Source organism: Gavia stellata, chromosome 3, assembly GCF_030936135.1.
Source record: "Gavia stellata isolate bGavSte3 chromosome 3, bGavSte3.hap2, whole genome shotgun sequence".
NCBI classification, from domain to species: Eukaryota; Metazoa; Chordata; class Aves; order Gaviiformes; family Gaviidae; genus Gavia; species Gavia stellata.
This window is the reverse complement of record NC_082596.1, coordinates 96,319,252-96,346,906: the sequence shown is the minus strand read 5'-3', so window position 1 is coordinate 96,346,906 and position 27,655 is coordinate 96,319,252. Positions and strand designations below refer to the sequence as shown.

General features: G+C 40.4%; 1 protein-coding gene across 1 annotated transcript in view; it reads left to right on the top strand.

Moving 5' to 3' along the window:
- Window positions 1-3,455: 3,455 nt before the first annotated feature.
- The window catches only part of RANBP9 (RAN binding protein 9), a 41,291-nt gene continuing 17,091 nt past the window's right edge, over window positions 3,456-27,655 (top strand). The window contains exons 1-4 of the mRNA XM_059836345.1: window positions 3,456-3,903; window positions 12,230-12,341; window positions 24,675-24,727; window positions 26,744-26,911. Coding sequence (XP_059692328.1) covers window positions 3,456-3,903; window positions 12,230-12,341; window positions 24,675-24,727; window positions 26,744-26,911 — 781 coding nt within the window. The remainder of the gene's footprint in view (window positions 3,904-12,229; window positions 12,342-24,674; window positions 24,728-26,743; window positions 26,912-27,655) is intronic.

The window sequence follows — 27,655 nt, the reverse complement described above, 5'->3', positions numbered from 1 at the left end:
CAGCAGTTACCATCACTACAAACACGAGATACTAGATTTCAGAGAGAAAGTGGCTGGAAACGTCAGGCTGGCAGCCGTAGCACAGGTACTAAATTCACATGTAACTAGGAAGCTCAGTCCCTACGGCGGGGACAAAGGACACGCACAGAAATAGACTCCCAAGGAGAATCCTGCCTCTGCATCTTGACGACAGCCAGAATGCTGTCGGCATCACTGGCACAGACAGCCATAGCCCACTTACCCACTCTTAATGAAAACGCAGAGAACAGCCAACACAGGGTCCAGGAGTTAAATTCACCTCAGCAACGTTGAAGCCGTGCAGAACGCTCTATTGTGAGAAGAAGATGTGCTTGTGCAATGGGGAGAGCTTTATTCTTACCAATACTGCCTGGAGGGTGTCAATCAGGGGCTCCGCTCCACTCTCCTCTGGCTCCAGGTTCCCCGAGGAGAGCCGACGGGCGTACCGGCAGTGAGCTGATGCCCATGCAGCAGGTCTGCCTGGAGGACCTGGGTCCCAGACTGACGGAGGGAACTGATCACCTGCACTCACATTAAAACCCGTGTCTGACATGTTGACACCCTGTTGGTATGTCCAACAGGAGGCCAAACAGATACCCTCCGGCATTGGCGGAATGCTTGGACTGCAGTTCCTCGGTTGAAACCGTCACTAAAACTAAACACACATAAAAAACAGGCACACAGAAGAAAATATCTACATATGAAATGAGGCCTAACCAGGCTTTTCTGCAAAGCAAAATAATTTCTGGCTGATCCATCTATTGAAATTCTTCGAACGTGTCAAGAAAAACCCCACCCAAAAACCAAAGATATTTTGGTGGACTAGTTCATGTTTTACAGTGTTTCAAAAGGCCTTTGATTAAATCCCTAAGCCAGAGACAACTCAAGCAGCTAAGTAATCACTGGGCAAGAAGAAAAGTACTATCACGGCTCAAAAACTGGAGATGGAAAACAAAGAGCAGAATTCAACTGCGAGTTTCTGCGATGGCGGAAGGTTAACGACAGCCTGTGTCAGGGCTCTGCAGCAAGTCTCGTATTGCTGCTGTATTCACCACTGATCTAGAAAGAGGACTGTATTGTGAGATAGTAAAATTTGCAGCTGTCACAATTATTTCAGTTAAGCAAGACAAGAGGGGACTGTGATGATGAGGAAGTCCTAAAGAAATAGAATAGATCATGTAGCAGTGAATTCAGTTCAATATTGAAAATGCAAAATAACGCATGTTAGAGAGGAACATGAGTACTCCTTCTAAATCTGACAAGTTCCAATTCATTTACGTCAACTGAAAAGCAGAAACTGGGCATTTATGTAAATATCTGTGTGCTCTCTCTAATCTTCGTGAAGCTGTAGTCAGAAAACAAATAACCTAATAGAACATGGGAGGAGTAAATAGCATACTGGTTATTACAGAGTATTAGAATACCTCTACATAAAAGAATTTATTTTCTCCTCTGGCGTAGTCTACAGTATATCCTACCTCAGAAAAAGTGATGCGGATGAGTCTGTCTGCGGGCATGTTTTGGGGGAAAGACTTTTATAAAAAAGAACGTTTTGATAGACTGGGATTATTTATCCTAGGAAGGTAGTAAACGACAGCATAAAAGCAATCAGGGTAGGGAATAATGTCAAGAATTAAGCACAGAAACACCTGCTTTCCTGTCTTATTGTACAAGAAACAGGAACTTGATGGTGGCAATCTCAAAATGGGTGACATGGCAGTTTTGCACAAATGCTAAGTGAGCCACGACTCAGGAAGTAACTATGGTGAAAAATTTACTGAAATTAAAAAAAGAGTTAAGACACATCTGCACTTATTAATATAACAAATATATTCCCCAAAGTTTATGTTAGCCAAATAATAGTGGGTTTTTTTATTTATATTTTACTCTAAACTACTAAGCTTCATGGTTTACAACCTCTAGATATTAGAAAGCAAGCTTAGATCTAGTGGGAGATAGTGTACCAGTGCCAGGGTGATTGACCATCAGGCATGATTCTGTATGTGTTTTGACATCCATGCTTGACATTTCTACTGTTGTAGTTTGCAGCTCCTTTTGATAGGGTATTTTTAGATAATTGCATTCTGTCCAGCCATAGATGCTACTAGACATCATGGAGCGGTCTCGTGTGACAAGGTATTTTGGTCACCATTGGCAAGAAATGCTTAGCTTCTTACAAGCCTTTGTGAGTGTCACACCTGCATTACCTCACCAGCCATTTCACACAGGTGAAGCAATAATTAACCTCCTCTATTTCCTGCTTCGGTACTTGTTCTCCAACAGGCTGGCAGCTGGAAATGGTTTGTGAAGTGCCCAACATTTCAGGTTCTAGACCTGCCTGTAAAATATCCTTCCCTCTTCTGATGTTTTCAAAGTTGTGCTCGCCTGTCTGTAGATGTTTCTCTTTCATCGCTGCCACGTGAAAATACCCATGCAGGCCACCGCTTATTAATCAGTGACATTAAGTATAGGCAAAAATATCCCTCAAAGCACACACCAAAGGAGGAAAAAAAACCCCGAACACCCCCCCCCCCCCAGGATCACTGTTCTGCTCCTCCTGTCCTCGTCAGCCGAGGCATTCCCAAACCTCCCCGTCTCCTGTGGGCCGCCCTGCCCTGCTCTCCGTGGCACTTCCCCTTGCCCCCGTTCCCTAGCGCGGCCCGCGGGGCCGGACGCGAGAGCAGACCGCAGAGACGGGCCGGGTCTGACAGGAGGCCGCCTCCCAGCCACCCCAGACGCGAGACCGGCCTGTCGCCATCTATTTTCTCCACCCGCCATCACCGATGGCGGCACAAGCTGCCGCCGCCGCGACACCTACCCCCTCCCCCCCACCTTCCCTCAGCGCTTCGCCACCGCCCTCGCGCCTCGCCGCGCACCGCCCGCCCAACCGCCCGGCCTCGCGCCCGCCGAGGGGCGGAGGCTCCGCCCCTTCTCCCCGCCCTCGCGCCGTCGGAGAGGGCGGGCGGGGCAGGGACCCGGACGCAGCTGACTCGGGGACGCACGGCGGCGCCTCGCGCCGGGGCTGGACAGAGCGCGCGCGCGCGCGAGACGGGAGGTGGAGGGGGGGGAGCAGCCAGCCCTGCCGCGGCGCCTGGCGCGCGCTCTCCGCCCGCCTCGCTTCCGCCCGGCGCCGCTGCTCTCCCCGCCTCACTCGCTCCCTCCGCCCGCGGCTGCCTCGGCCCGGCCCGGCTCCGCCGCACCCCGCGACGCCCCCCGCTCCCATCGGGCAGCCCCGTGGGCCGTCGCCGCCGCCGCCGTCGTCGTCGTCATCGCCCCCCTCCCACCCCGCCCCCTTCCGAGACGCTCCGGTTGGGGGTGACCCGCCGGCGGCCGCCTCGCTCCGCAGCGCCAGGGCCTGCCCGTCGCTCCGCCCCGGGCCCGTCCGGTGACAGTCGCGACCGCCGGAGGTGGCGGCGGAGGAGGAGGCCGGAGCCGGGATGTCCGGGCAACAGCCGCCGCCGCCGCAGCTCCCCTTGGCGGCCGCCGCTCCCTCGCCGGCGCCAGGGATCCCGTCCGCCAACCCCGGCCCCGCACCGGCCGCCGCACTCCTGCTCCACCCGCCGCCGCCGCCGCCGGCCACCGCTGCGCCGCCGCCACCCGCCGCCGCCGCCGGCAGCGGGCCCGCGGCGACGGGAGGCGGCGGTACCGGCGCGGCGCTGGGCCTGTCGGCGGGGAGCAGCAGCAGCAGCGGCACCAGCGCCCCGGCGCCGTTCCCGCACGGCGACCCGGCCCTGAACGAGCAGGAGAAGGAGCTGAAGCGGCGGCTGAAGAGGCTCTACCCGGCCGTGGACGAGCAGGAGACGCCGTTGCCCCGCTCCTGGAGCCCGAAGGACAAATTCAGTTACATCGGCCTCTCCCAGAACAACCTGCGGGTACACTACAAAGGTGAGGGCCGGCCCGGGCCGCCGCCACCCCCCCTGCCCCGGCGGAGCGCGGGGGCCCTCCCGGGGCCGGGGGCTGCGGGCCGGGGAGCAGCGGGCACGGGAGTAACAATAACAGGAAATAACACACGCTCCTCTCCCTCTTTCTTCTCCTTCGGTGTTTTCCGAGCCCCTAAATTGCCCGCAGCGTGGAGAGAAGGGTCTTGTTTTTTCCTTATTTCAGCTTTATTTTCTCTCCTTCCCCCTCCCCCCGTTTCTGTCGCGGGGCGGGGGGGGGAGGGCAAGGGGCCGCCCCCCCCCCCCCCCTTACGCTTCTGGAGTGGGCATTATGTAAACTCCGAGACTTCCTCCCTGGATTCAGGTATCGCCAGGAGGTTTGGGTCTGAGGCAGGAGAATAAAGGAGAATCGGCATGACGTGTCCTGTTTATGGTAATGAGCGAGGGAAGAAGTGGCTTGGCTCTTTTTTTTTCTCTCGAGAAGAGCAAGGGTTAAACGGAGTTAAGAGGAGCAAGCGTTAAGCTATTAAACACGGAAATGACGGGAGGGGAAAGCACAGAGAAAAACAGGGTTTATTTTTAAACTGTGAAAAATGGAATTAAAGTCACTGGTAATAGTCTTGCCTAATTGTTGTACAGGCTACAGAGTGATTTGAGGGAAGGAATAACAATAGGACTTTTATTAATAAAGCTGACTTTGTAACTTTCTACCTAGACGGTTTATAGCTAAAGTTACTGATTTTCAAAGAAAAGGTAAAACTCAGAGTATGCCTTTGTATAAAGCAGCGAGAGGCAACAGAAGAAAAACTTCTGTTGATTGTTACAAAATGTCATAAAACCTGGAAGCATAAGGGTACGCTCTGACCTGAAAAAACACAGACACATCTGGTGTTCTAGGCCCAAGTCCTAAAGTAGAAGTGTCGTGGATTCAAACCCACTTCGGAGTTGGCTGTGAAGAACTGGATCGTTTGTCAGTCGGTAGCCAAATGAACCTGATGGGAGGGGAAAAAAACAACCTTGCAATTACACTTTCTCAGAGTTTACAGTGGAGAAATTCAAGTGAAATCTCGATAAACATGTTACTGTTGAATCGGAGGAGGAAAACGGCAGCACAAACACATGGCAGGATTTGGCTGCCATGAAAGGACTAAATGTACTCTCAGAGACTTTTTAATAGAGAGGCTTTTTTATTACATACAAAATACTCTGTTAAAAATGCTAAGTTTAACGCACCATACAAAGATAATAAAGGAGGTTGATGACTATAGAGCAGGTTTCTGGGAAGCACTGAGTGATTTAAGGACACGTTATTTAATACTCAACTCCGCATTTACTGGCTTTTGTTCAGTGTTTTATGACCTTATGTTTTTAGAAGCATTTTGTATTTTCTGGTGCTTAGTGGCAGCGGTTTTGGTTTTTTTTTTCCTTAGAAGATGATCGTGGTTTTATGACCATCAAGTCCTTCTGCTAGTTTGTTTTGCTTTGACCAACTCTTTTTGCTCATGAACTAGAATTTAGAGATGGAACCTCTGTGGTGCGACAGTGTAATTGTAGAAGTATATTTTCAAGCTTTCTTTGTGCTATCCCTGTTTTTCCTCACTTCTCTCATTTGCCTTAGTGTTAAAAAAAGAAATTCATTACCTCAAAGAAATTACAAGAGGCTCAGCATGTTTCTGAAGTATAGGTAACATAGGAGATACTGTGGATATTCTATCAGAAATCATAAAGCACAGTTAGTAGGTTATAATAATAGAATACCTTTACTCTAGCTCTTAAATAATAGTAAGTGATGAAGGTTGAAGAGTTCCTAGACTGGCCCAGAGGACTGTGAAAAGGAGAGTTGCCAATATAACATGTACACCCTTTTCTTTCTTCTAACTGCAAATGGGAGCGAGTGGCCTCTTAAGTGGCCCATTCTTTCTTCCTGGTAATTTAATGAAGGTGGCTATTAGGGCAGCTCTATCTATGTGTTACCAGCCTGGCACCTGGAGTTGCTAACTGGGCTAAGCAATGAATGGTATCAGGGCATTCCTACCTGGGAACTGGGGGGAGAAAAGCCGCTGAAACATCTGCTGCCTTTTCTCCCTGCTGGAGCCTTCGGAATGCAATAAAAGGGAAGAAAATGAGGAGGTTCAGTGAGGAGAATAAGCGAAGATAGCAAGTAAGAATGTGCCTAGCACTGTGAAATGTTGTTTCTACAAATCGGTTGCAAACAGAGGTCTCAAAAGAAAGCACTCAAAGTATCTTCTTGTGGAATATTGGCACTTTCACTGCTTCTGAAGTTATCCAAGTAGTGGTGAAAGAACGGTAGACATTTTTGTTGAAAGGAGGTTTGAATTGCACATTGAGCATGGATAAAGATGGGTTGTATTCTTGACCAAAATACTCAGGGAAGGGAGAGGAGACACATCTGTCCGAAGAAGCCAGTAATCAAAAGCAATTCTTACTGTTTTCTATTACTGTACTAGTGGTACCTTGTACACTTAAGCTTTCTCTGCTGCCTCTGTATATTTCTGGCTGTAGAGCTGTTTTTCTGGAGTAATTTCCTCCTGTCTGTGACTGATAGGAGGTAGAAATTGGTAACATCAGTGCTTTCCTGCCACCCTGGACGTGGTGGGGATGCTTGCCTCTGAAAAAGTGGGTGGGTGGGAACAATCAGAGCAAAAGCTTTCAAAATAATTTTTTCATATAACTAGCTTCATAATTTTAATGTGCTGATGTATTGCAAGCAGTGATATTTTTGTTACGTGGGTTTGTGAGAGGAATGATGGTCCTTTCTATGTAATTTTGAAGATTCCTTTCATTTTCTTGCATACCAGTGGACAACTTGCATGGAAACACGAGCTGCAGTAGGTGTCTCTACCCATTGCAGCTGTGATGCTTTGTGTACTGCATTTGTGCACCTGAAGCTTTTTGCAAGCATCCTAGAGAGTGCTTAAAAATCAAAACTGCAACAAAAACCAGGCATTGATCAAGCAGTGGAGGTTTAAAGAAAGGAGTACAGTCTAGCATCAGGATAACAGCACTTTTAAATTTGGTTGGGGGTCAACAAAACCCAAGGGTCCCTGCTCTTTTCTGTTATGTCTCAGAATCATAGTGTTACTTAAGAAATAAAAGGAAAACATACATGGGGAGGTGGTTGAAGGGAAGATGCATTGGCTGCTGTGTTGTTTACCATTCTGCAGAGAGCTATTCTGTTATACTTTTACAAATTCTGGCTCTTGATTAGGAAGTTTTGTCAAAATCTGGATATGAGATACATATATGTTGGCATCAGTGATACTGTAATATATTAAAGACTATACACAAGTGTATTTTTGCGTTTTAGATGGACAGACGTACATTTCTGTCTTGCTGCCAGTTAGCTGTGCAAGCTGATAGAAAGGTAACGCTGTCCTAGTGACTGTTGTTCGTGGTATAGCTGCGTAAGGGAGATGAGAAAAACAGTACCAGAAAAAAATTTGTCATTTCAGTTAATTGTAATATTAACAGCTCTGAGCTGTAGGTAAGCGGTAAAGAAAGTATAAGAGTTCAGGCAAGTGTATGCTACGTGTAAAGCAGTTACCGCACAAAATACATAGCTATAAAGGTAAGACATCTTTAAAAATATTCCTATGTATTTCTAAAATATTCAGAATTAACACATGGATCTTGTTGAAAAACAGGGATTTCATAAATGCTGTATGTGATATGAAGTTCCACTGGACAGACAAGTTCAGTTTCCAGCAGATAATAATCTATGCTATGTAGTATAAGGAGGTAAAAATACAGACTCAACGCAAGTTGTAACCGTGAAGGAAACTATATACAGAATTAGGTAAACAGACTAAATCATTAGTGCTGAAATCATGGAAAGTCCTATAGTAACTTCACTTAAGTTAGTCTTGTGACAATTGTCCAAAAAAAGCTGAGGAAAGTTACGCAATTTTGAGTAAGCTGCCATTGCGTGAACTTTTTCTAATGTATCGCAGGCCAGGAAATCTCAGCCAGACATTTATTTACAGTGCAGTTGCCTTTGAACTGTCTCTAGTGCCAAACTAAAAAAAAAAAAATTAATCGATTTTATTTTTCAGTGCAAACTGTGCATCCCAATTTCTATAACAAACAGAAGAGGATTCTGTAGTAATAGTTCTGTGTTGTCATTCAGTGATACAAGGATGGTGTCAATTTTCCTGGCAGAAAACACTTGAAGTACATTCAGTACAGTACAGTATGCCTGTTTTGGACACCTTGGTAGCTCTGAGATGTCTTGCTTTTTTTAAACTGGGGGGAAAGTTGAAGTGAAATCAGTAATTTGCGCAATTTTTTTTTCCTCTTCTCAGTGAAACTTTCCTAATTAATTCAACAGAAGATTAGGCCTTGATTATTTTATTTTTGGCAGTGTGAGCAAGTCATTGAATGACCTGTTGGAAATAACTGTTGTTCAGCTTATGTAAACTTCGCTTAAGAATTTAAACTGTATAAACTCGCTTACTTTTGTCTAGGCAGGCACTCCCATAAACTTCTTTTGGACTATTCAGTGCGTATGCATCACACACTTAGATTTAGGTTCAAAGATTATCTTTTTGAAAGCTGAAATGGCTTCTCCAAATATGGTTTTATCTGAATTGGCTTTTTTCGAGTAGATGGAATTTAAATTTAGATTAATTTCAATTTAATTTTGCTAAAGGACTAATGATACTACTTGTAGTAAAAATTATTGGTGTGAATGATTGCTTAAAAAATAAAATAAAGCTTTACTCCTTAAGCATGGTCAACTCGTGGTTGTTAAAACACTTTTAATGAAAGCCCAATCGAAAACAGTTCTGGTAATTGAACTTACCTATGATCTGGCTTACAGTGTAAAGGTCAAGCTTTGTACACCTGTTTTCCCATCTCTGCCCCAGTGTAGCTGTTTGCAGAATTCTCTTTTTAATGCTGAAAATGATTAATTTTTAGTGTTAAATAGTACATACTTTAAAAGTGTTCTTTTAAATACTTTAACTGTAGCTTGCGACTGTGAAAGAGGTCTGTTTTAGGGAACATAGGGCAGTGTTCATATGGTCTACTGAATTGGAGGTTCCAAACTCCTGAAGAAGTTCAGAGTTGGGTGTCGAAGCTCCTTTTTATTCAAAGCAAGGAGGTGGGGATTCAGCTTACTGAAGAACGTGGCAGCGGTATATAATGTCAAGCTGATGGGCCACTCAGCTCCGTGTCCCATCACTGACAGTGGCCATAAGTGAGTGCCTACGGAAAAATCTAAAAACATGTTGGGTGTATGTGGCGTGCCTGTGTTTTTCCCTCTCAGTTTCCAGCCATTTTAAGCTGAAGGACATCCTGAGTTGAAGGCAGTTTCTCCGTTAATTTCTGTTCTAGGAGCTTGCCTGGTGTCCACTTAAACACTAGCGTCTCTAATATCCTTTGGTAAGAAGTTCTGCAGTTCAACTACCTGCTCTGTAAACAGCCTCTTTCTTGTTTGAAAGCTGTCTGATAACTAGTATTTCTTGACTCCTCGTGTAATCCAATGCAGCTTGTAAGTACTGAAAGTCTCAACTAGCACGTTGAGACAATGTAGAGGTGTTTGGAGTATTTGAAAGTAGTTAACTGCTTGATGCTGTTGAATTTGCTGTTAGAAATAATAACTGTATGTATCTACAAATAAAAGCAGCATACTCAAGTAGTAAAATGGGATTCATAGGAGATGATATTAAAAGGACAGCAGTTCTAAATTTAGGGTGTCTGCTGTTTTAATGGGATGAAAGTAGTTTTGGGCACTGACTTCCCCAAGCGTGTTGCTTCACCACATGAAGTGTTTGGCAATACTGGTAAGGTATCCTGTTACTTCTGCCCCTGTGTCCACCTCTTACTTGCAGTGTGGCAGCTGTGTGTGGCTTTGTTGTGAACCGGAGCAGGGAACTGATCTGCTGCTTAAAAAAATTGGGTAGGTTTCTTAAAGCCCGATCTGCTAATCAATCTGGTTCATGGTATGTCCTTGCAGATAGCTGCCTGGATTGGGGAAGGGGTGGGAAAAGGGGACTAGTTTCAGGAAGAGGTGCTAAGAATACCTTACATTGGCATTTTTTCCAAATACTTAGATTGTGATTTTGCAAAACAAAGTCTGCTGGGTAATAGATGTACATTTTCAAGAATATTTGGCTAGTTCCTACTACTTTAGTCTTCTATGTGGAAGACTTGCCCAAATAAGGAGACTGACTCAGACTGAAACTACACAGAATGTCAAGTGTGTAGAGCAACCAACTTCTTTGCAGTCTATTTTAAAGTAAAAACCTAAGGACATTTAAAAAGAAAGTATCTTCCCCCCCCCCCCCCCCCCCGCCCATCATTTAATCAGAGCTGTCTGAATTTAAGGGATCTCTCAGGAGTTTAATGTTCTGCCCATAAAGTTTTGGGTGCCTTTTAGTTGAAGGATCTCTGCATACATAGGAATGATAATCTAATTTATAGTAGCTAAATAGTGAGCTACCAGCACTTCAAAAACCAAACAAACCTATGGAAGCTCTAAGGTTATGTACTTGGTTATTACCTCGGTTGACACAGCCTGAGGAAATAACTTAAAAGTGGTGAACAATAAAACATGCATGCTGTCTTGTGTATGGAGGAGTCAGTTACTGTTTTTTCCGCATGTGAGACTTCTGAAAACAACATGCTGAAGGTAGGTAATAAGCTGAATATTGTAAAACCTGTGAGGTGATCGAAGGCTCTTTATATAAAATGTTCAGTAATGACACATTGAAGTAAGCAATGCAGTTGCACCCAGAAAAGTAAGATAACTGGCTAGTTGCCTTAAGGTAGTAACACACTGAGGTGAACTAATTACGTCAGAAAAACTTTGTAGGTTAAACCTAATCTCAATGAATGAAGAATTCGTGCTGTGCTAGCAAAGTTTTGGATGCAAATGCACGGCAGTGGTGAAATGGAGAGTTATCCTTGGCTGAGTATATGCCATTTGGTAAGAGATGGTCGGTGCTAGCTCTACAGGCAGATAAGCCTTTACTGTTTTTTAATCAACATTTACACTAGCGGGCTCTGTGGTTAGAGGCTCAGTAGTGTAGGTCAGGTGTGCCTGCTCTCTCTGGCTGGCTATGCTGTCATTTTCGGGCAGTTTCTTCCTTGCTGCACATGAGACATGATTAATCTGTGCCTGAGCAATAATTCCAGTGTTAATGCCATATGCAGATCAATTGCTATGCAGGTGCAGTAGGCCTCCCTGTCTGGACTGGAGATGACAGCTGGAGTGCTGCAGCCCAAGTGATTCGTACAGCACACTCAAAACAGTCATCTCTTCATCATGCCTCAGATCCACACGGAGAGTGGGCATGGGATCTGTGTGAGTTATTCTTACGGCAATGACAATCTGTTCCTGGCTGCCATCTTATTGAAATGCCTCTTGCTAGGATCCAATATACTTTCCACCTTGCTCTCTCTTTTTTTTTTTTTTTTTTTAAAAAAAAGTCCTATGACCCCATGTGTGACTTTCACACAACGATTGAGGGATTTTGGTGTGCCTGGGAGAGACTGAGCTTATTTGAACAGGTTGCTGCTAAAAGAAGTCATCTGGCCAAAGACCTGCTTCCAAGTTGCCTTTGGAGCAAAGGGCTGTGAAGAGGGCGATGCATTCAGAAGAGTTAGTTTTAGTGGAGTGCAAGTGGCTCTCGGGTTTACGTTGAAAATCCCTAGAGTAGACAAGAACTGGCACTGGGCATTCTTCTTTCAGCAGAGCTGATACAGAGTGAGCCTCCTAAATAAAAGGAGTAGGAGCTGCATTAGCTCAGTTGCAGGCTGTAACGCTTAATGCTGTCCTGAAATAACATTCAGAACATGGAAATGAATTATGAGTTGTACGTTCTATATAATGACTGATATTTATTCTGAAGGCCATTAGAATTAAAGTACCTTAAATAACTTGAAGATTCAGAAGCACTAAGCATTAGCTTAAACTGTTATATCATGTTTCAGTCTATAAAAATGAGTAAGCCCTGTGCATTTGAGAAATCATACAGTTCTTTCAAACCCAGGTGGGCTTTCATCAGTTATGTTACTTACTGCAGTGAAACTTTTTTCTAGTTTCCCTTCAAATAATTGTCGAACCTTTTAGAGTAGTATATCCAGAACTTCTCATAGCCTGCTTAGTTGCAATGCAGGTGCCTGCAATGAAAACTTAATGTTGGAAGAAAATATCCTAGCATAAGAATGAGGCTGATTAGAATATTGTATATTGTTTGCTCATTACATAAACCTTCTGTTTTGAGTAGCTGGTGTGTATACCTTTGAGTAGTCTTCTGCAGTTATCTAAAATACATTTTTATTGTGTTTTGAATGCAATTTTTTTTCAGGTCATGGAAAAACTCCAAAAGATGCTGCTTCTGTTCGAGCTACACATCCTATACCCGCAGCCTGTGGCATATACTACTTCGAAGTTAAAATTGTCAGTAAGGGAAGAGATGGGTAAGCATTGAGTGCATTATTTATTGATTATTACTTGAAATACTGTCTCACATCATCTTTCTTTCAGTCAACAGACATCTTTGGTATCAAAACTTATTTTCATGTTTTACCACTTTTTATATAGCTTAATTCCTTATTCATGAGAAGTTGCACTCTGATATTTGGTTGTTTTAAGGGAGTTGATTGTGCTATTTATTGTCCACAAATCAGTGTACACAATAAATACCATAACAGCATCTTCTCGTTTTCTCTTGACAGAGAATTTAGGGTTTGAATGACCGTAGTTTGACCCTGCTCTTACCTTTAAAGGTGGTGGGTTTTGACTATATGGCTTTTCAGACTTTCACATAATTTTTAGGAAGTTTTTAGGGTGTGCAGCAGACCAACTTAACCTCCTCAGTGCAGTCTTTTCATGGATATCGTATCAATTTTAAAATGGAAAGTTATTCGTAAGGCTACTTGTTGGTGAACAGTAATAAGAATAAAGGGGAGTGTTCTGAATAGGTGCCTGGGAATTTGTCACCCTATGGAAAGAACAAGAGTTGATGAGTGAGTGCAGCTGCTGCTTCCCAGAATCCATCCGAATTATGAATCTGTTGAAGCGCAGGTGATGCTATGCTTTTAAGTCTACTGAGGCAGATAGAATTTCACCTGGGGGCGTCCTGAAGTGCTAATGAAATCTCTGCTAGACCACTTTAATTCCTTTTCATCTTTCGCTGCTTTTGGTAGAGGGTGTGTTTTAATCCTGAGACATTGATTATGGTGCCTATGTAGGACTACATAAGCAATACTTCTTTCCAATATGCTGTAGTATGCACTGTGGTTCTACTTCAAGGTTTTAGTCAGAATTGAATGTCCTTGTCCTAGGTACTGTACAAGCATGTTGCAGATGCTTATGTCCTTTTGTGAACATAAATCTTGAGAGAAAAGAACTATGTCGTAGCTCGTCGGATGAAATTCAGTTCCTTTGTCTTTTCTTTGTCTTGCTGCTGTTTCTTTCTTTCATCTTCCCAGTGTTTTGTAAGAGCCTTCTGTAAGTCAGAAACAGTATTCAAACTTTTTTGTTTTGCTTATAGTATTGTATGGAGATAATTTGAAAGAATAGCCTCTCAGTAGTGCTGCTGCCTTGTAGGGGCATTTATGAGTTTGTTATTGGTTCTGTTCCCAAAAGTTATCTCTGGGAGATTTCTTTGCTATGAAAAACTTACGTCTGTAGTTGCTTTTGTCGCAGTATGAAGACCTAATTATTTTTAAATTGAGACAATAGAAATTAGTGTTTCAAGTAATGTTTTGCTATCAATTTTAGGAATGCCTTTTGTGTTTTCTATTTTTTAAATTTTTTTTAAATTGCCCTACTGCTGTCAGTTAAGGAGAGGTTCTTATTACTAGTGATGCACATGTCTCTTCCTGAAATGTATTTCTGCCTGCTTAGTTTGGAAGCTAGCTTTTTTGAAGTGGTGGATTTCAAAAAGTGCCTCTGTGTGCGTATGTCATTTTACTTAGCTCCTCTAACACTTTACCTTAGACCTCTTTGTGTTGCTCTTTAGTAATTTTGAATTCAGTAGGCCACTCAGAGCAATCCTACAAAAGCAGACAACACCTCTGAGTAAAGTGTTTCAAGGTTTTGTCATTTAAATGGTTATTTGTGAGGCGTACGTAACTAAGACTTGTGAAGCTGCTTGCTGAGATTGCTTAAAAAAATGGAGGGGTACTGCTTTCAGTTAATGATAATACATACTGCCTTGTCCTTGCTTCAGCCTTGTGACCTTTTTTTAGTGTCACTTTATGAAACATTAGCTGCATAATGAGCTGAGATGTTCATTTTTTTCATTGTATAAGATAGTACAGATGCTGGGGAATACTGTGCACAGAGCCAAAGCCAAATCTAGCTTGGCTGATAAAGAGCAGGTGTCGACATGTGGAGCCTCACTGGATGTAATGTGTGTATCTCTAGACCCTGTTTTCAGGTCCAAGCGGTCTTTGACTAGATGCAGCGTGAATCTCTTATGGTTCAATGTTATGCTGCATTCAAACTAATAAATTCTTCTGTCATAAGTAAACTGGGGAATTTAATGCAGAGATCTATGAGTAGGTCTATAGAAACCAGTTTGTGTCTGATAGGGTTTATTAGTTCTTTCTCACTGCCTGTCGTGTTTCACTTGGCTTGCTCCAGGTACGTTTTTACTGGTTTTTCTCTTCTTTACTTGGCATCTGGTAATGAGAACAGAGTTAAGGAAGACCGTGTCTGTGGAGGACCAGCATGTAACTAATAGAATCAATTAGTTGAAACGCCTTACTGTTGTGAAAGTGTCTATTCTCAAGGCCTGAGCCTAGCTGTGGAAGTACTACAGCTGTATTTTATAGTACTGTTTAAAATAAATCCTAGACTACCCGAGGCAACTCAGATATCTATCTGCAAGCTGAAGTACAGCCTTCAACTTTCATAAATGTCAGTGGATAATTTAATGGTGTTTATTTGGAGTTCCCTTTGGTAGTAGCCTTTACTCCTTTTTTTTTATAAACTCAGCTTAAAGTATTTAGTCCATGTACTATGTTCGATGGGCAAGTCTAACAGCATTTTTGCTTGTGTGCTCCACTAGCATGGCTTGCCTCAAATTGTCAAAGACCTTTACTAAAAACCTAGTCTAGGAGATTTATTTTTTGTGCTGCTGCAGCACTTGATGGCACTGCTCCTAGAATATGAGCTTGCGTATCTCAAAGTTGCTGGACAATCGCAAAGGTTATTCTCCTCCTCTGAAGGAGCGCAGCTGCTCTTAGTATAGGACATGGATATGGCATGGCTTCCAGTAGGGCTTGTCGTGGCCGTCTGTGTGCGAGAACAGCATTGGTTTTGTCACACTAATGACCTAGGTCGTTAAATTCTTTACGTATTTGGGCGGTAACAGTCTTGAGTAGGAATTTGAAGGCGCATAATACGTTAATTTTGCAGATGTTCATGATGATCAACTTCTAGGCATTATGGACACATTGAAGAAAGTATGAAAGCAGGCCTACTGGGAAGTAAGAAATGGGTATGGAGGTTGGTGTTGCAGAGCAGATGAGTGAAGTTGGTTTTTGATACCTCAATGAGGGCTGATAGGGCCACACACAGATGAGAAAAAGGGAAGTGAGAATTAAGGTTAATAAAAGTAATAAGGTTGAAATATCATTCGAACTCAAACTGTCTTGGTATTTGTACAGTGTTTGGCACAAAGAGTCCTAAGATCTTTTATGTGCTGCTACAGTACAGATATGTGAAGTAATTATCTTAAATACTTTAAAATTCTTGTTAAAAGTGCTAACCAGCTGTCATGCTTCTCTGTAAATATTTTCTGTTGTTCTTTATTTCTTCAGTTTTCTTCCTTAATTTCATGTGTCCTTTTGCAGTCTGAGGACCTCTATTTACATTCTCCTTTTATACTCTCTTTTGCTTTGTTTTGTTTGGCTTCATGTGGAACACTGTGGACAGTGATGTGAGTGATTGGAGATGATAACAGTAGATGAGTAATGGGTGTAAGTATGGGGAACAGTACCAAGGTGATTAGAAAGCATGGCAGGAAGGAGAGTATTAACTGCAGTAAATTATATCTGCATCTCTATTGAAATCTCCAGTTAATTTAAAAATAAATACATACATATATGTGTCAGTTAATGTAAAGTATTGCAGCAAGTACTGAGAAAAATTGCGATGTAGTTAGGGAAGCTAAACATAGTTTTAGCTTTAATTTAAACCTTTGTAAGCTCTTAACGCAGCCCTCATTTGTAATTGATCTATCAGAGAACCAGAAGTAACGTACATAGTTTTTGCTCTGCAATTTCTTAATACGATACTCAAGGGAGTGAGATAGGCATGGTGTTGCCTTTTGCATGCAACTCTGGTTTTAGTTTCATCTAAATTTCTAGAATAGAAGCTTAATTAAAGCACACTACATTGGTGGTCTAGGAATGGGAACGACCAAGGGTGTGCTAAGTCCTATGGACCTATTCTTGTGATTTGGAGATGTAAGCCTTAGTCTCTAAATCTGTTATAGTACTATACTGTCTCCTCACTTTCCAAAAATGACCACCATGGTGGCCATTCTCTTAGCTAGGTAAGTATATCCAAATGAGACTTTTTCAAGTCTCTTTTTCAAATCTTCATTTCAGTTTTCTTATGTTGCTTTTTACTGAGTTCAGTTGTGCTAGTCTTTTCCATATTTAGGTCCTCTGGTTTTGTGTAAAGCGGTAATGCATCTGTCTTACAGCCCCACAGTTAATGTTTTATTTCAGGTACCAGTTAATGTTTCCCTTTTTTATGCAACTAAAGATACTTGCATGATACTGTCATGGTTTATGTAAACTACAAGGCCGATGCTTTGTGCTGTTGCTGTGGGCATCCTTCTTTAATGGTGAAGAGTCGTCTATAATCTCTCTTGGTTGAGAGTCTGTGAGCTTTGCTGTAACTTAGGTTGCACTCTTTGGCATTTTGTACTGGGCGTAAGCATACTCTGGTTCCACTTTCCAAGGGGCTGTCTCAAGGGTATCCACTGGCTACCTGGCTTTCAGAAGCAAACTACCTTCCATTATTTTATGTTATAAACAGCTTATGTGTGTACGATTTACTGAGTGATCATTCATTTCGACATGAATTCCAGTCTTAGGCTTGTCGGTTATTGTAATGAATCTCTTCATTTCCAGTCAGGGCAATGGTTTTTCAGTGTTTGCAATTCTTACTCTAAACTGTAGTTTGAAGACTTTGTAGGTGATTTGGCCATGAGAAGAAGCAGTCTCTGAATGCTCATTGACTTCACTTCCCTTCTCCCAGTTTGTGACTGTTTGTGTCAGCTTCATGGTAAACCCGATTGGGTAGCTCATTCTCCAGAAGCTGACCTCAAAACTGAGTTAGTTTTCAGACAGGTTCATTCCCCAGTATGGCTCTTTGTATTCCTTCATGAGCGGCTACGGCAGTAAAAAAGAGGGGAACTTGGGGCAGGAATGAGCATCTGGGCCCAGGAAGGTGGCAATGCTACTTTTGGTCATGGTACCAGCTTATGCCCGTTTAATTTTAGCTTAAATACAGCTTTTTAGTTTTTAAAATCTTTCACGAGGAGACACTTTTTTGTCTTTCTTTCCTGGGGAGAATGAACTTTTGGGGAAAATGCCTTTATCCTCGGTGTCTTGAATTTCTGCCTATTCTTTATCTTATTTATTGATTTGTAAATACAGTTACTAGCAATGGGCAAATGATTGTAATGCCATTTACTTCTAGACAGTCTTTAGCGCTTTTAGAACAGCTGAGGAAGATATATGCTTAAAATGCAAAATCCTCTAAGCAGATACGCTTTTTTTTAAAAAAAAATGAAAACAAGAATTGAAAGTGGTAAGCCATCTAGAAGAAAAAATGAAAACTAAGTTTAGAAAGGCTTTAGTCTTTTAGCAGATAAGATAGCACTTAGATTACTCTTCTGTGAGCATGGTTGTTTAGTCTGTGGTGTGGTTGTACTGATGCAGATCTTCATGGGCATGCTTTAGACTGCGTAAGTCCTGCTAAATGTTCTGCGCTAAAACAAAATGTTACTACAGCAACTAGCACAAGTAATCAGTATGCTTTTTGGTAAAGCAGTGTTAATAAGGCTTTAGACACCTGTTGGATTATGGCTGTTTTTTAACACTGGCCATACAATCAGTCATCTGTTGTTTTGGCAGTATCTTGTAGTGTATGTTGTGTATGTGATGAAGTGGGTGAAGAAATAAAAAAGGAAAAACTATCCAAAACAAAAATACCGTAAGAATTCAGTTAGCTTTCATGACACCCATGCCTATGGTTTAGCCTGAGCTGTTTTAGTGCGTTTGAGTGATGTTTGTGAAATACAAATCACAGAATCACTAAGGTTGGAAAAGACCTGTAAGATCATCAAGTCCAACCATCAACCCAACACCACCATGCCCACTAAACCATGTCCCACAGTGCCTCATCTACATGTTTTTGTCCTCTAGAGCATGTATGTGTAACTCTTTAAACAGAAACCATACTTTTTTTTATTGCAAATTGTTTCTGTTGCAGTAAGTTGGCATTTCCTTTAGCATCCCGTGTACCCATTTTCTTGTTCATGACAAAAGTGTAAACCAATAAACAAAATATAGAACATTGCCAGTTGCTGTTTTGTTTGTATTTGTTTTGTACACTAGTAATCTAATGTAAAAGCTTCATGCAATCTTAAGACCTATTTTGATAGTTTTGATGTGTCCTCAGCAGTTACTTGTTACAACACCAGGCATTTGTTACAACAACATGCAAACTTCACTCAGTCTCTATTTACATGTAAGTATGTCTTGTGGTGTTATTAGCAGAGTACTTATGTATAGAGTAGAATCTGATAAAGTCTGAAGTAGCTTTCTTGCATTAGTGTCTTCATTTGAATTGCAGCAGCTGCACAAAGAGATTGGCTCATGAATCAGCAAGTGTATCTTTTCTTAAACTGTAGCAGTAATTCATTTTTTACCTGAGTGTGCGAGACCAGACGTTTAACAGAAATGAACAGAACTAAATGTGCAAGAGGATTATTTCAGGTTTGTGTTTAACTGGTCAGAAATACGTGGAACTGGAATGAGAGTTTTATTCTTTGTTGATGTTTTCTAGAAATGAAGATTTCTAATTTAAAAAGAAAGTCAAGAGACTGTATTTAATTTCTTAGTCCCTACTTCTTGCAAAATCTTTATAGTTATTTCTTTCTTATGAGGTTCATTCTCAGAAATACAGTGTATAGATTATAATCTTACCGCAGCCCAGACTTACGTTATTGTCTGTGCAACTATTCTTTTCTGACAGTATGGTCCCCAAAAAGGCTTTAGTGCTTAGGGAGAAGTGTCACAAGACGAAATTGTGCAACCTCAGAAAGTGAGAGGGACATCAGTAAATGAGAATCTTTCTAGGGACATTACAGGAATCACGAGCAAAATGTTACAGGAATAACAGTTTCAAGCGCTATGCAAGATGACTGCCTGACTTTTTTTTTTGTTGTTTTTTCCTCTCTGTGTAGAACTGGATTAATCTGAAACCTGGGTTTCTCATGTTCAAAATACTGTTTCCTTGGAAACATTCCATAAAATTAAACTTGTTTTCAATTTGAAATGAAAGACTGAAACTGTCTATGGCATATTTTGAAACATTTAAATAGAGAAAAATTTAACAGCTCATTTCTTATTGTGATGGTGCAGACAATAAGAATCTTGGATTAGCATATTCCTACAAAATCTTAATGCAGAGTAACTATATTAAAGATAAAATTTAGATACCTTTTTAGTGTGCTGTATTTCTGACTTTATAGCATAGTCTCAGTGAAGACAGCATAGAGAACTATAGGAGAATATTATTCAAACTTTTTACATCCTTATAAGTCAGTTGTGAAGGCCCTTTAGAAGATCACTTAGTCTTAAAATTCTTACAGATGTTGCAGTTTTTTCTACTTGTACCCTTTTCTAAGATACAAGCTTGATAGCAAAATAAACTGCACCGGTTGTATAGCCTACTTTTTTTTTTTTCTTCAGAGTGTTAATTCTAGTTTTCTTTGTAGTCAATGCATTTGAAAGATTAGGATGTTTTCAGTTGCTTTATTTATGGGTGTAAACATCTGTTAGTGCTTGGATTTGGGTTCCTTACAGATATTACAGTAACTTGGGTTTTAACACCATATAGTTGAAGTTGCTTTCTTTTCAAATTTATAGCATGTAGGTGATAAGATACCAGGTTGATAATTTAGTTTCATCATCACCAAAAGAGCTTGGATTTTGAAGCACGATGTAGCAGTTCCCCAGGTTATACTGTCTTTAATAGAATATGTAGGCACAGTGAAAGTCAGAAAGAATTTGACTCTTTGCAGGTAACAGGTTGCTAATGAAATCTCTGTAGTAGGGAGGCTATTACATTTTTTTCGTTACTTAAAGATATGCTAAATTATTTTACTTGTCTATACAAATACAGTATGGAATATTTGCTGGGTTTTTTTTAACTAGAGAAGTAGTTATTTAGTACTTAAATTTATCTTTACCCACTAGTAAGCTTTCTGAGGTACTTGTGATTTGGTACAGGTTTTGAGATTCTGTATTCCTCTTTATGGAATGGGCAGGATAGGATATAATTAACCTGAATTCTGATTATTATCAGCTTCCATATTGAAAGATCTTCCATACACCTTCATTACTGTGGCTAAAAGATCTAAAGGAACAGTTTCAAATAAAAATCCAAATTGTGTATCTTTTATATGAACTGCTGTGTTTTTTTTCTTTTTTCCTTATATTTTAGCAGTCTCCAGTTCTGTACCATCTCTTACTGCTATTTTTTCCTTCTATTTGATTCTGGGTTTTTTATTTCTCACACTTAGTCTATTCAGGCATCCAAGTAGAAACTTTAGGCTCCAGCAAAAATATGAATTTAGCTCTTTGACTGGAAAGATACTTGAGGAGAAAATAGTTATTGTGAGCTTGCTGCTGCTTATACATTTCACTGCAGAGAAACCTAGGCTTTTCAGTCTGTTAGTGGAAAAAATAGATATCTTAGTGCCTGTATTTTTGACATTGACTTTTCTTTCGCTTTGTGGCAAAAAGTTGAATCTTCAGTGAATTTTAAACTCTGTAGTTTTGTAGTATTCCTAAAAATTTCTATATGACTTGCAGTTGTGAAATGTAAACTAGAAGATGTGCTGAGACATTAAAATGGTAATCTACGTCTTTAATGAACTGGAACAAGAATAAATAAAATTTGAAACTAAAAATCAGGAGTTTGTAAGGTGCCCTTGCTTTCTTGGTCCTTAGTACCAATTTGGTTGCACTTTAAATTGGTTTTTAGCCATAGTCTCTTATTTCAATCTCTTATGGGCTGATTTCATGTATTCTGTGAGTGGGTTTACACGTTGTTTGTAATCGTATGAGCTTCTGTAAGGCTTGCGCACTTTAATGAGGTGATGAGTAGCAACTGAAATGGCCTCCAGTTGCGCCAAGGGAGGTTTAGACTGAATATTAGGAAAAATTTCTTTGCTGAGAGAGTGGTGAAGCATTGGAACAGGCTGCCCAGGGAAGTGGTGGAGTCACCATCACTGGAGGTGTTCAAGGAACGTGTGGACGAGGCATTGTGGGACATGGTTTAGTGGGCATGGTGGGGTTGGGGTGATGGTTGGACTTGATGATCTTACAGGTCTTTTCCAACCTTAGTGATTCTGTGGTGGGACTGAAATGCTCAGAGGGAGGGGCTTCGTAATGAAAAGGGTCCCAGGCCACTTCCTTCCGTTTGCCTAGGTAAGTGATCCTCCCACCGCAGCAGCCAGGGATGTTTATGGGTGGGGAGCTGAGGTGGAGGCAATGTCCGCAGGTATGGAGGGAAGTGATGAGGGAGGTGGCATCAGAACCACACCATTATTCACCCTCTCTGGTCTCTCAAACCATGCTGTGTCATGTCCATTTTTGGAAGGTGCTACATGTCGGAGTGAGTGTGCCGCTTCCTGGTGTTGACACCTCTGTTTCCCCAGGGCTGCTGTTATGATGTGACAGAGTCTTAAGTGGACCTGTTCTTCTGGTCGGTGGCTATCTCCTAGACCAAACCCATTCCTGTGACAGGACAGCAGGAAATGCATCATGAACTGACAGAGAACAGTCTGAGCCTGCATTGCATCTGGGTGCTAGCATGTCTGCTTGTCGTGCTGCCCTGCGTTTTTATCGTGGACTAAGGGAGGAAAACTTAAATGCATAGCTCTGCCACTATTACTCTGATTCTGAGATGCATGATATGTGAACCTTAAGGAAGCAAACAGGAGGACAATTTATGTAATTCCTCCCACTGAAGCAAGTCTTTTTGCAGACCTGGACCTAAATATGTGCTAAGCTTCTTTAAAAAACAACCAAAAAGTCTTTTTTTTAAGCCTATGAAGCTTACAGGTGCCAGGAAAAGAAAGAAAAGTTACATGTAGTGGTTTGGCATAAATACAACTACTGCTGATGAATTTTAGAGCATTGAAAGCCTATCTGTCATGGTACTGTTTTCCCCCTCAATTTATAGTGTACTATATCTAGTTGAACATGAGATTAGTTATCCATCAACTGTAACAAATAATAAATTAGCTTAATTGATGAGCCAACTTCCAAACCATAAATTGTAGACATTCCTTTTTCCTTTTGAAAGATGTCTATAGTAAATGTGTTAATTATTTGAAATGTTTTAGCCTAATTTTACTTGAGTTTCTATTAATACCAAGTCTCCTTGATGAAATGGTATTAACATTCCAAGTAGCTGTAAGTGAATCCCAGGGAAAAATACATACTGTTGAGCATCCATCTTCTTACTGAGATGGTGTCAGTGCCTCGTGCCTTCTAGTCATTGCCAGTGGGTAAAGAATCCTTGTTCCCAGCTGTATTAAATACAGTGGCTCTGTGTTTACAGTTGTTACTGAGTTAAAGAGGAGGCTCAGAAGATATGACACCTGAGGGAGAAAAAATAGGTGGTAACAAAATGTTACCTAGATGATGATTTTCTATCTAGCATTTTATGGTTTTGTGTAACCTTAATCTTGTTTCTATAAGAATACTGAAATGAAACTTTAATTGGATGAAGGGTTTTTTAATATGACTCTCGTTGAAAGGCTTTTTGCAGTCAGTGGAGTTCTTTAAGTTATCTAAGTTATTTTTTAAAATAAATTCCGTTTCTTTAATAAATTCATCTTAACAGGAGACTGTACAATAACAGATATTCAGTCTGTACATGAGAATCCTTCATGCATCAAACTCCAGACTATGCTAATAACAATTCTGCCTTTATTATGTAAGACAAAATCAAGGGGTTTCCACTTGTTACTTTAATTTATAATTGTTTTGTTGACTCTGCTGCCTCAGTGGTGCCTCAGTAATGTAATCAGCAATGCAGCAAAGACAGATCCTTTTGTTTGTTGCCCTTTGCTTCAGCTCTTCAGTATCTCTAGATGTAGTATCTGCCATATATGGTTCTGAGGTTCCATTTCATGCTGGTATGTTGGAGGGAGAAGATGATGGTATCATACATTAGAAATTATCTGAGGAGGGCTTTGTAAATATCAAACATAGAAGCAGGTAAGGTAACTGTTGGAAGCGATCAGTAGAAGAAGCAGAAAGCCCACTATACAATTAAGCATATGACTTATGTGAAATGTGTGTAAAATAGCAGATTAACCTGTACTTTCTAGTAGAAGAGTTGCTTAAAAATTGCATTTTATGAGATGGAAATGCAAAGATCATGTTTGACAAACTATTTTCAGTTTGGCATGGGTGAATTTTTTTTTTAAAGTTTATTATTTCGTGACAAATTTATGTTAACTGATTTGAACTGGTGTCAAAATTATTTGAGTGTTTTGGTAAACTAGGAAATGTTAGGTTGCGGTGATTTTTGGAGGCTTTCTTTAGTTGATGTGGGGGGTTTGGTTTATTTTGGGCGGGGGGGAATTAGTGAAAGCCTAGCTTTTTGTTATGCTGTTTTTCTTTTTGGATTCCTTTTGTCTTGGTCATGAAATTACTTTTGCTTAAGAAACAGAAGCAAAGTTGATTTTACTAACTTCAAATAATGTGATTTGGGGGTGGGGAGATTATTAATTTCAACTTTCCAGTATTTGCTATTAAATTGTTAACAATTGTACTGGACATCGGCTTTATTAAAACTACCTTTTGTAAAGCTGACTTTTGGACTTTACTGACCTAGCCATAACCTATTTAGACTTAAGATTACTGGTTAGTATACTAAAACTCTTTTCCCTCTTCAGTTTGCCAACAGATTGCCAACAGCTAAGTAACATTGCCGGTAAATTTCTCAAGACAGAGTGTTCTGCTCTATGATCCAGGCCTTTAAAGTTTTAATGTGATCTTTTCATAAGTGCTGTGCAAGGATGCATTTCGCTGCTGAAATAATGCACAGTTTTACATGTATTTTGTAAAATTACTCATGCCAGATTGTCTCAAAACATGATTAGGTATGTTGAAGATGATGAAATTGGTATGAGTGTAGCTTTACCTCTACTTCCAAAATACGGCATGGCCTTTGGCTTTCTTTGTTCACGCTTTAAACTTCATGGCTAATTTCAGTATTCTCCATTGATAACCCAGGATGCTTAAAAGAGAAGAAAGTTGTCCTTACCTCCTTCGGGGACAGAATCTGTCTGTATTAAACTATATATGTTAGGAATTACTTTTCAGCTCCCTTGCTGTTATGCCACTATTAAATGACCTTTCAGCAGCTTAACTGGTAATATGATTAATCACCACAGTGTTTCTTGGCAATATCCCATGTGTGTATGTATTTTTGTAAGAGACAGATAAATTTCTTTTGTTCTTTCATTTTTACAGTTACATGGGAATTGGGCTTTCGGCACAGGGTGTGAACATGAACAGACTACCAGGTATTTATTACATTTGATAAGTTACTTACATTGGTTAATTGTGTTTTTTAAAATATACTTGACCTTGATGGGAAGGTGTTGGTAAGCAACAGAGTGTAGCATGACATCTCTGTGTTGTTATCTGAATTACATAAAGCTTGCAGCTAAAGTTTAGCTTTTACTGTACATTTGCTCCTGTACTACTTCCCTGGATTCTCAGTGTTATTTATGACATTATGCAGATACTTTTTAGCAAGCAAATGCACTTTAAAATTTCCATCACGCTTCCTGAAAAGAATGAAGCTATAGATTTCCTTGCTCTGTAAAGAGAATTTCTAGCAATAAAGATGAGCTACTATGACAAAAACTTTCTGTCAAACATGGAGTGAGCTCACCTACTGTCAGTTTTTGTACCATTAGCTTTCCAACCTTAATAGTGAGGATGTGTAGCAGTTTTAAGTTTTGACTGTTCCTTTGACCTGTGTGGTCAAGGACACTGTCTTGTTAACAACTGTCTGCAGTATCTCTGTATAGTATTTAAAGAAGTTTTGTGTGTGTGTACACGTTGGGTTTTTAATAGATCTTTAAATGTAAAAAAAAAAAAAAACACCAAACCAAAGAAAAAAAACACACCAGATTTTTTTGAAATTGTTACTGTTAGCCAAGCATAAAATCATGTTGAACTGACCTTAGAGTATCTGTATTCTTTCTTCTGCATTGTTACTTTCTCACCCAAATGTTCTGGTAGAGATCCTTATGATGACGGCAAGTCCCAGTTACTTGTGTGAGCCCAACTAAGGGTGATGAATTATTAGTGGGTAACATTAAGTTTGAGTATGATTTAGGATGCATTGCAGATAATTATCAAAGATACTACTAATCAATGTAACTGCAGTAATTTGGGGTATTTCATTTACTGAGAGATGCTTAATGTGGTGCCAGCTGAAGCTACCTATCATACAGATTAAGGGCCTAAGTATGGAGAATACTTTCAAATTAACCTGTTAGGCAGCAGCTTGACAGAAGAAGAATAAACCCACAACCTTTAACTCTTCAAAAATACTATGAGTTGTCAGTATAAATTCGTATAGTCAGAATGCGCATATATATATTTATATATATGAAATTGGGTGATTTGTGTTAAAGGTCATGCTTTGTATTATTTTGAATAGGCATTTAACAGATCTGTTAGCAAGATTTTGTGGTGCCTGAAAGTTTACTCCTTTTTAATGCGTTTTTGTTTAGTATTGAATTGCAGAGAGTGTGGACAGGTATTTTTAAATGAGCTCAGACTAAAATTGCTTTCTGTGCATTTCATTGAGTAGTGTAACAATATAAAGCTTCTTAACTGGTTCTGCAGCTCTTCACCTGCAAAATTAGCACCATATTTGCATACATAATGATTTGCCTGCTGGCTGTGATTTTCACCTGTATTGATTTTTTTTTTTTTTTCCTTCCTTTTAATTTTTAGGGGCAGCAAAGCTAGTGACAGTATATAGTCTGGAAATTCTGCTATTGTGCAGAGATTGCTTGCTGCTGAATAGTCATTGAGAATAATCAGGAATAGAAATGTGTTTCCCCAGAGATGCATGTTTGGGTTTTAGCCAGGAAGAACTAGATTATGACATATGGTAGCAATAGTTTTGCGAGATGTAAGGGAGAACAGGAGAATCTTCAATGCTTTATTGGGACATGTCAGATCCGCATATAGCTTTTCAAATTTCAGCATTGTAGCTGATTATATTTTTGGTGTTGATAATATTGTGTGTTCACTTAAAGAGAAAAATGTGTTGCCTGAATTTGCATTACCTGTTATGTACTACAAATGGAATTACCTGTTCGGCCATTTTGATAAAAGAAGTTGTCATTCTTTTAAATGAAGCAGATTTGTTAGTTAGATATGAAATCTTAGAAGGCAGAAAGCTGAGCATAGTAATTAACCATATTAACCTGGTTAGAATATACTAACTTTGCATAGTCTTCCCATTATTTCATAATAAAGGAAATGAATAAATCACAAATGCTTTTGTTCTCTAGGTTGGGATAAACATTCATATGGTTACCATGGAGATGATGGACATTCATTCTGTTCCTCTGGAACTGGACAACCCTACGGCCCAACATTTACTACGGGTGATGTCATTGGTTGTTGTGTCAACCTTATCAATAATACCTGCTTCTACACAAAGAATGGACACAGCTTGGGTATGGAGAAATGTTATCTTTAATGATAACATTATGTCTGTAAGTCTGTTGTAAATCTGAAACTCTCTTCATGTCAGGAGCAAAGTGTTTGAATAGTCCTTTCGATAGTCTCATAATCTAAGAATTAATTAAAGAATTGGGAAGAATAATGTCTTGTGTGCCATTTGCACTAACATTCCTTATGAATTTGGAAGGATTTGTCATAGCATCTCATTCCACAGGACCTGCATTTATGAACTCTGCTACTAAATCCACAAATAATACTTGATATTTATAAGGTAATAGATAATAAGAGAATCAGAGAAATGGAGACTGGATATAGTTAAAATTCATTGCTGCTGTATGGTGGGCACCTAGCCTTCACTGAAACCTTACATTGGATGGGTGTTACTTTGAACGTATGTTGGAGAACAGTGTCTTTCGGATTCCCAGTCTGGAGTAATGCATAGTTGGGCTAAAGCCATGGATTATACAAGTTGTGCTAAAATTAAGTCCATTAAAGTCTTCTGGTAAATCTTGGTATTATGCAACACTGCAAGACAATTTTTGAGTTTGAATATCAGGAGGGGGTAGAATTAAAATTTTTGATGCAATATATGTAATAATTCAGTTACTTAATGCAATTTAATGAGCAAAGATACAGAGTGTAAAGAAAGAAGGGGAAAAAAATTACTTCCTGCATTAAGGAGAGAGCAAGGACTTGGGAAGAGATCTTGGAATTGTGCTGAAGGGAGTAGGAAGTTT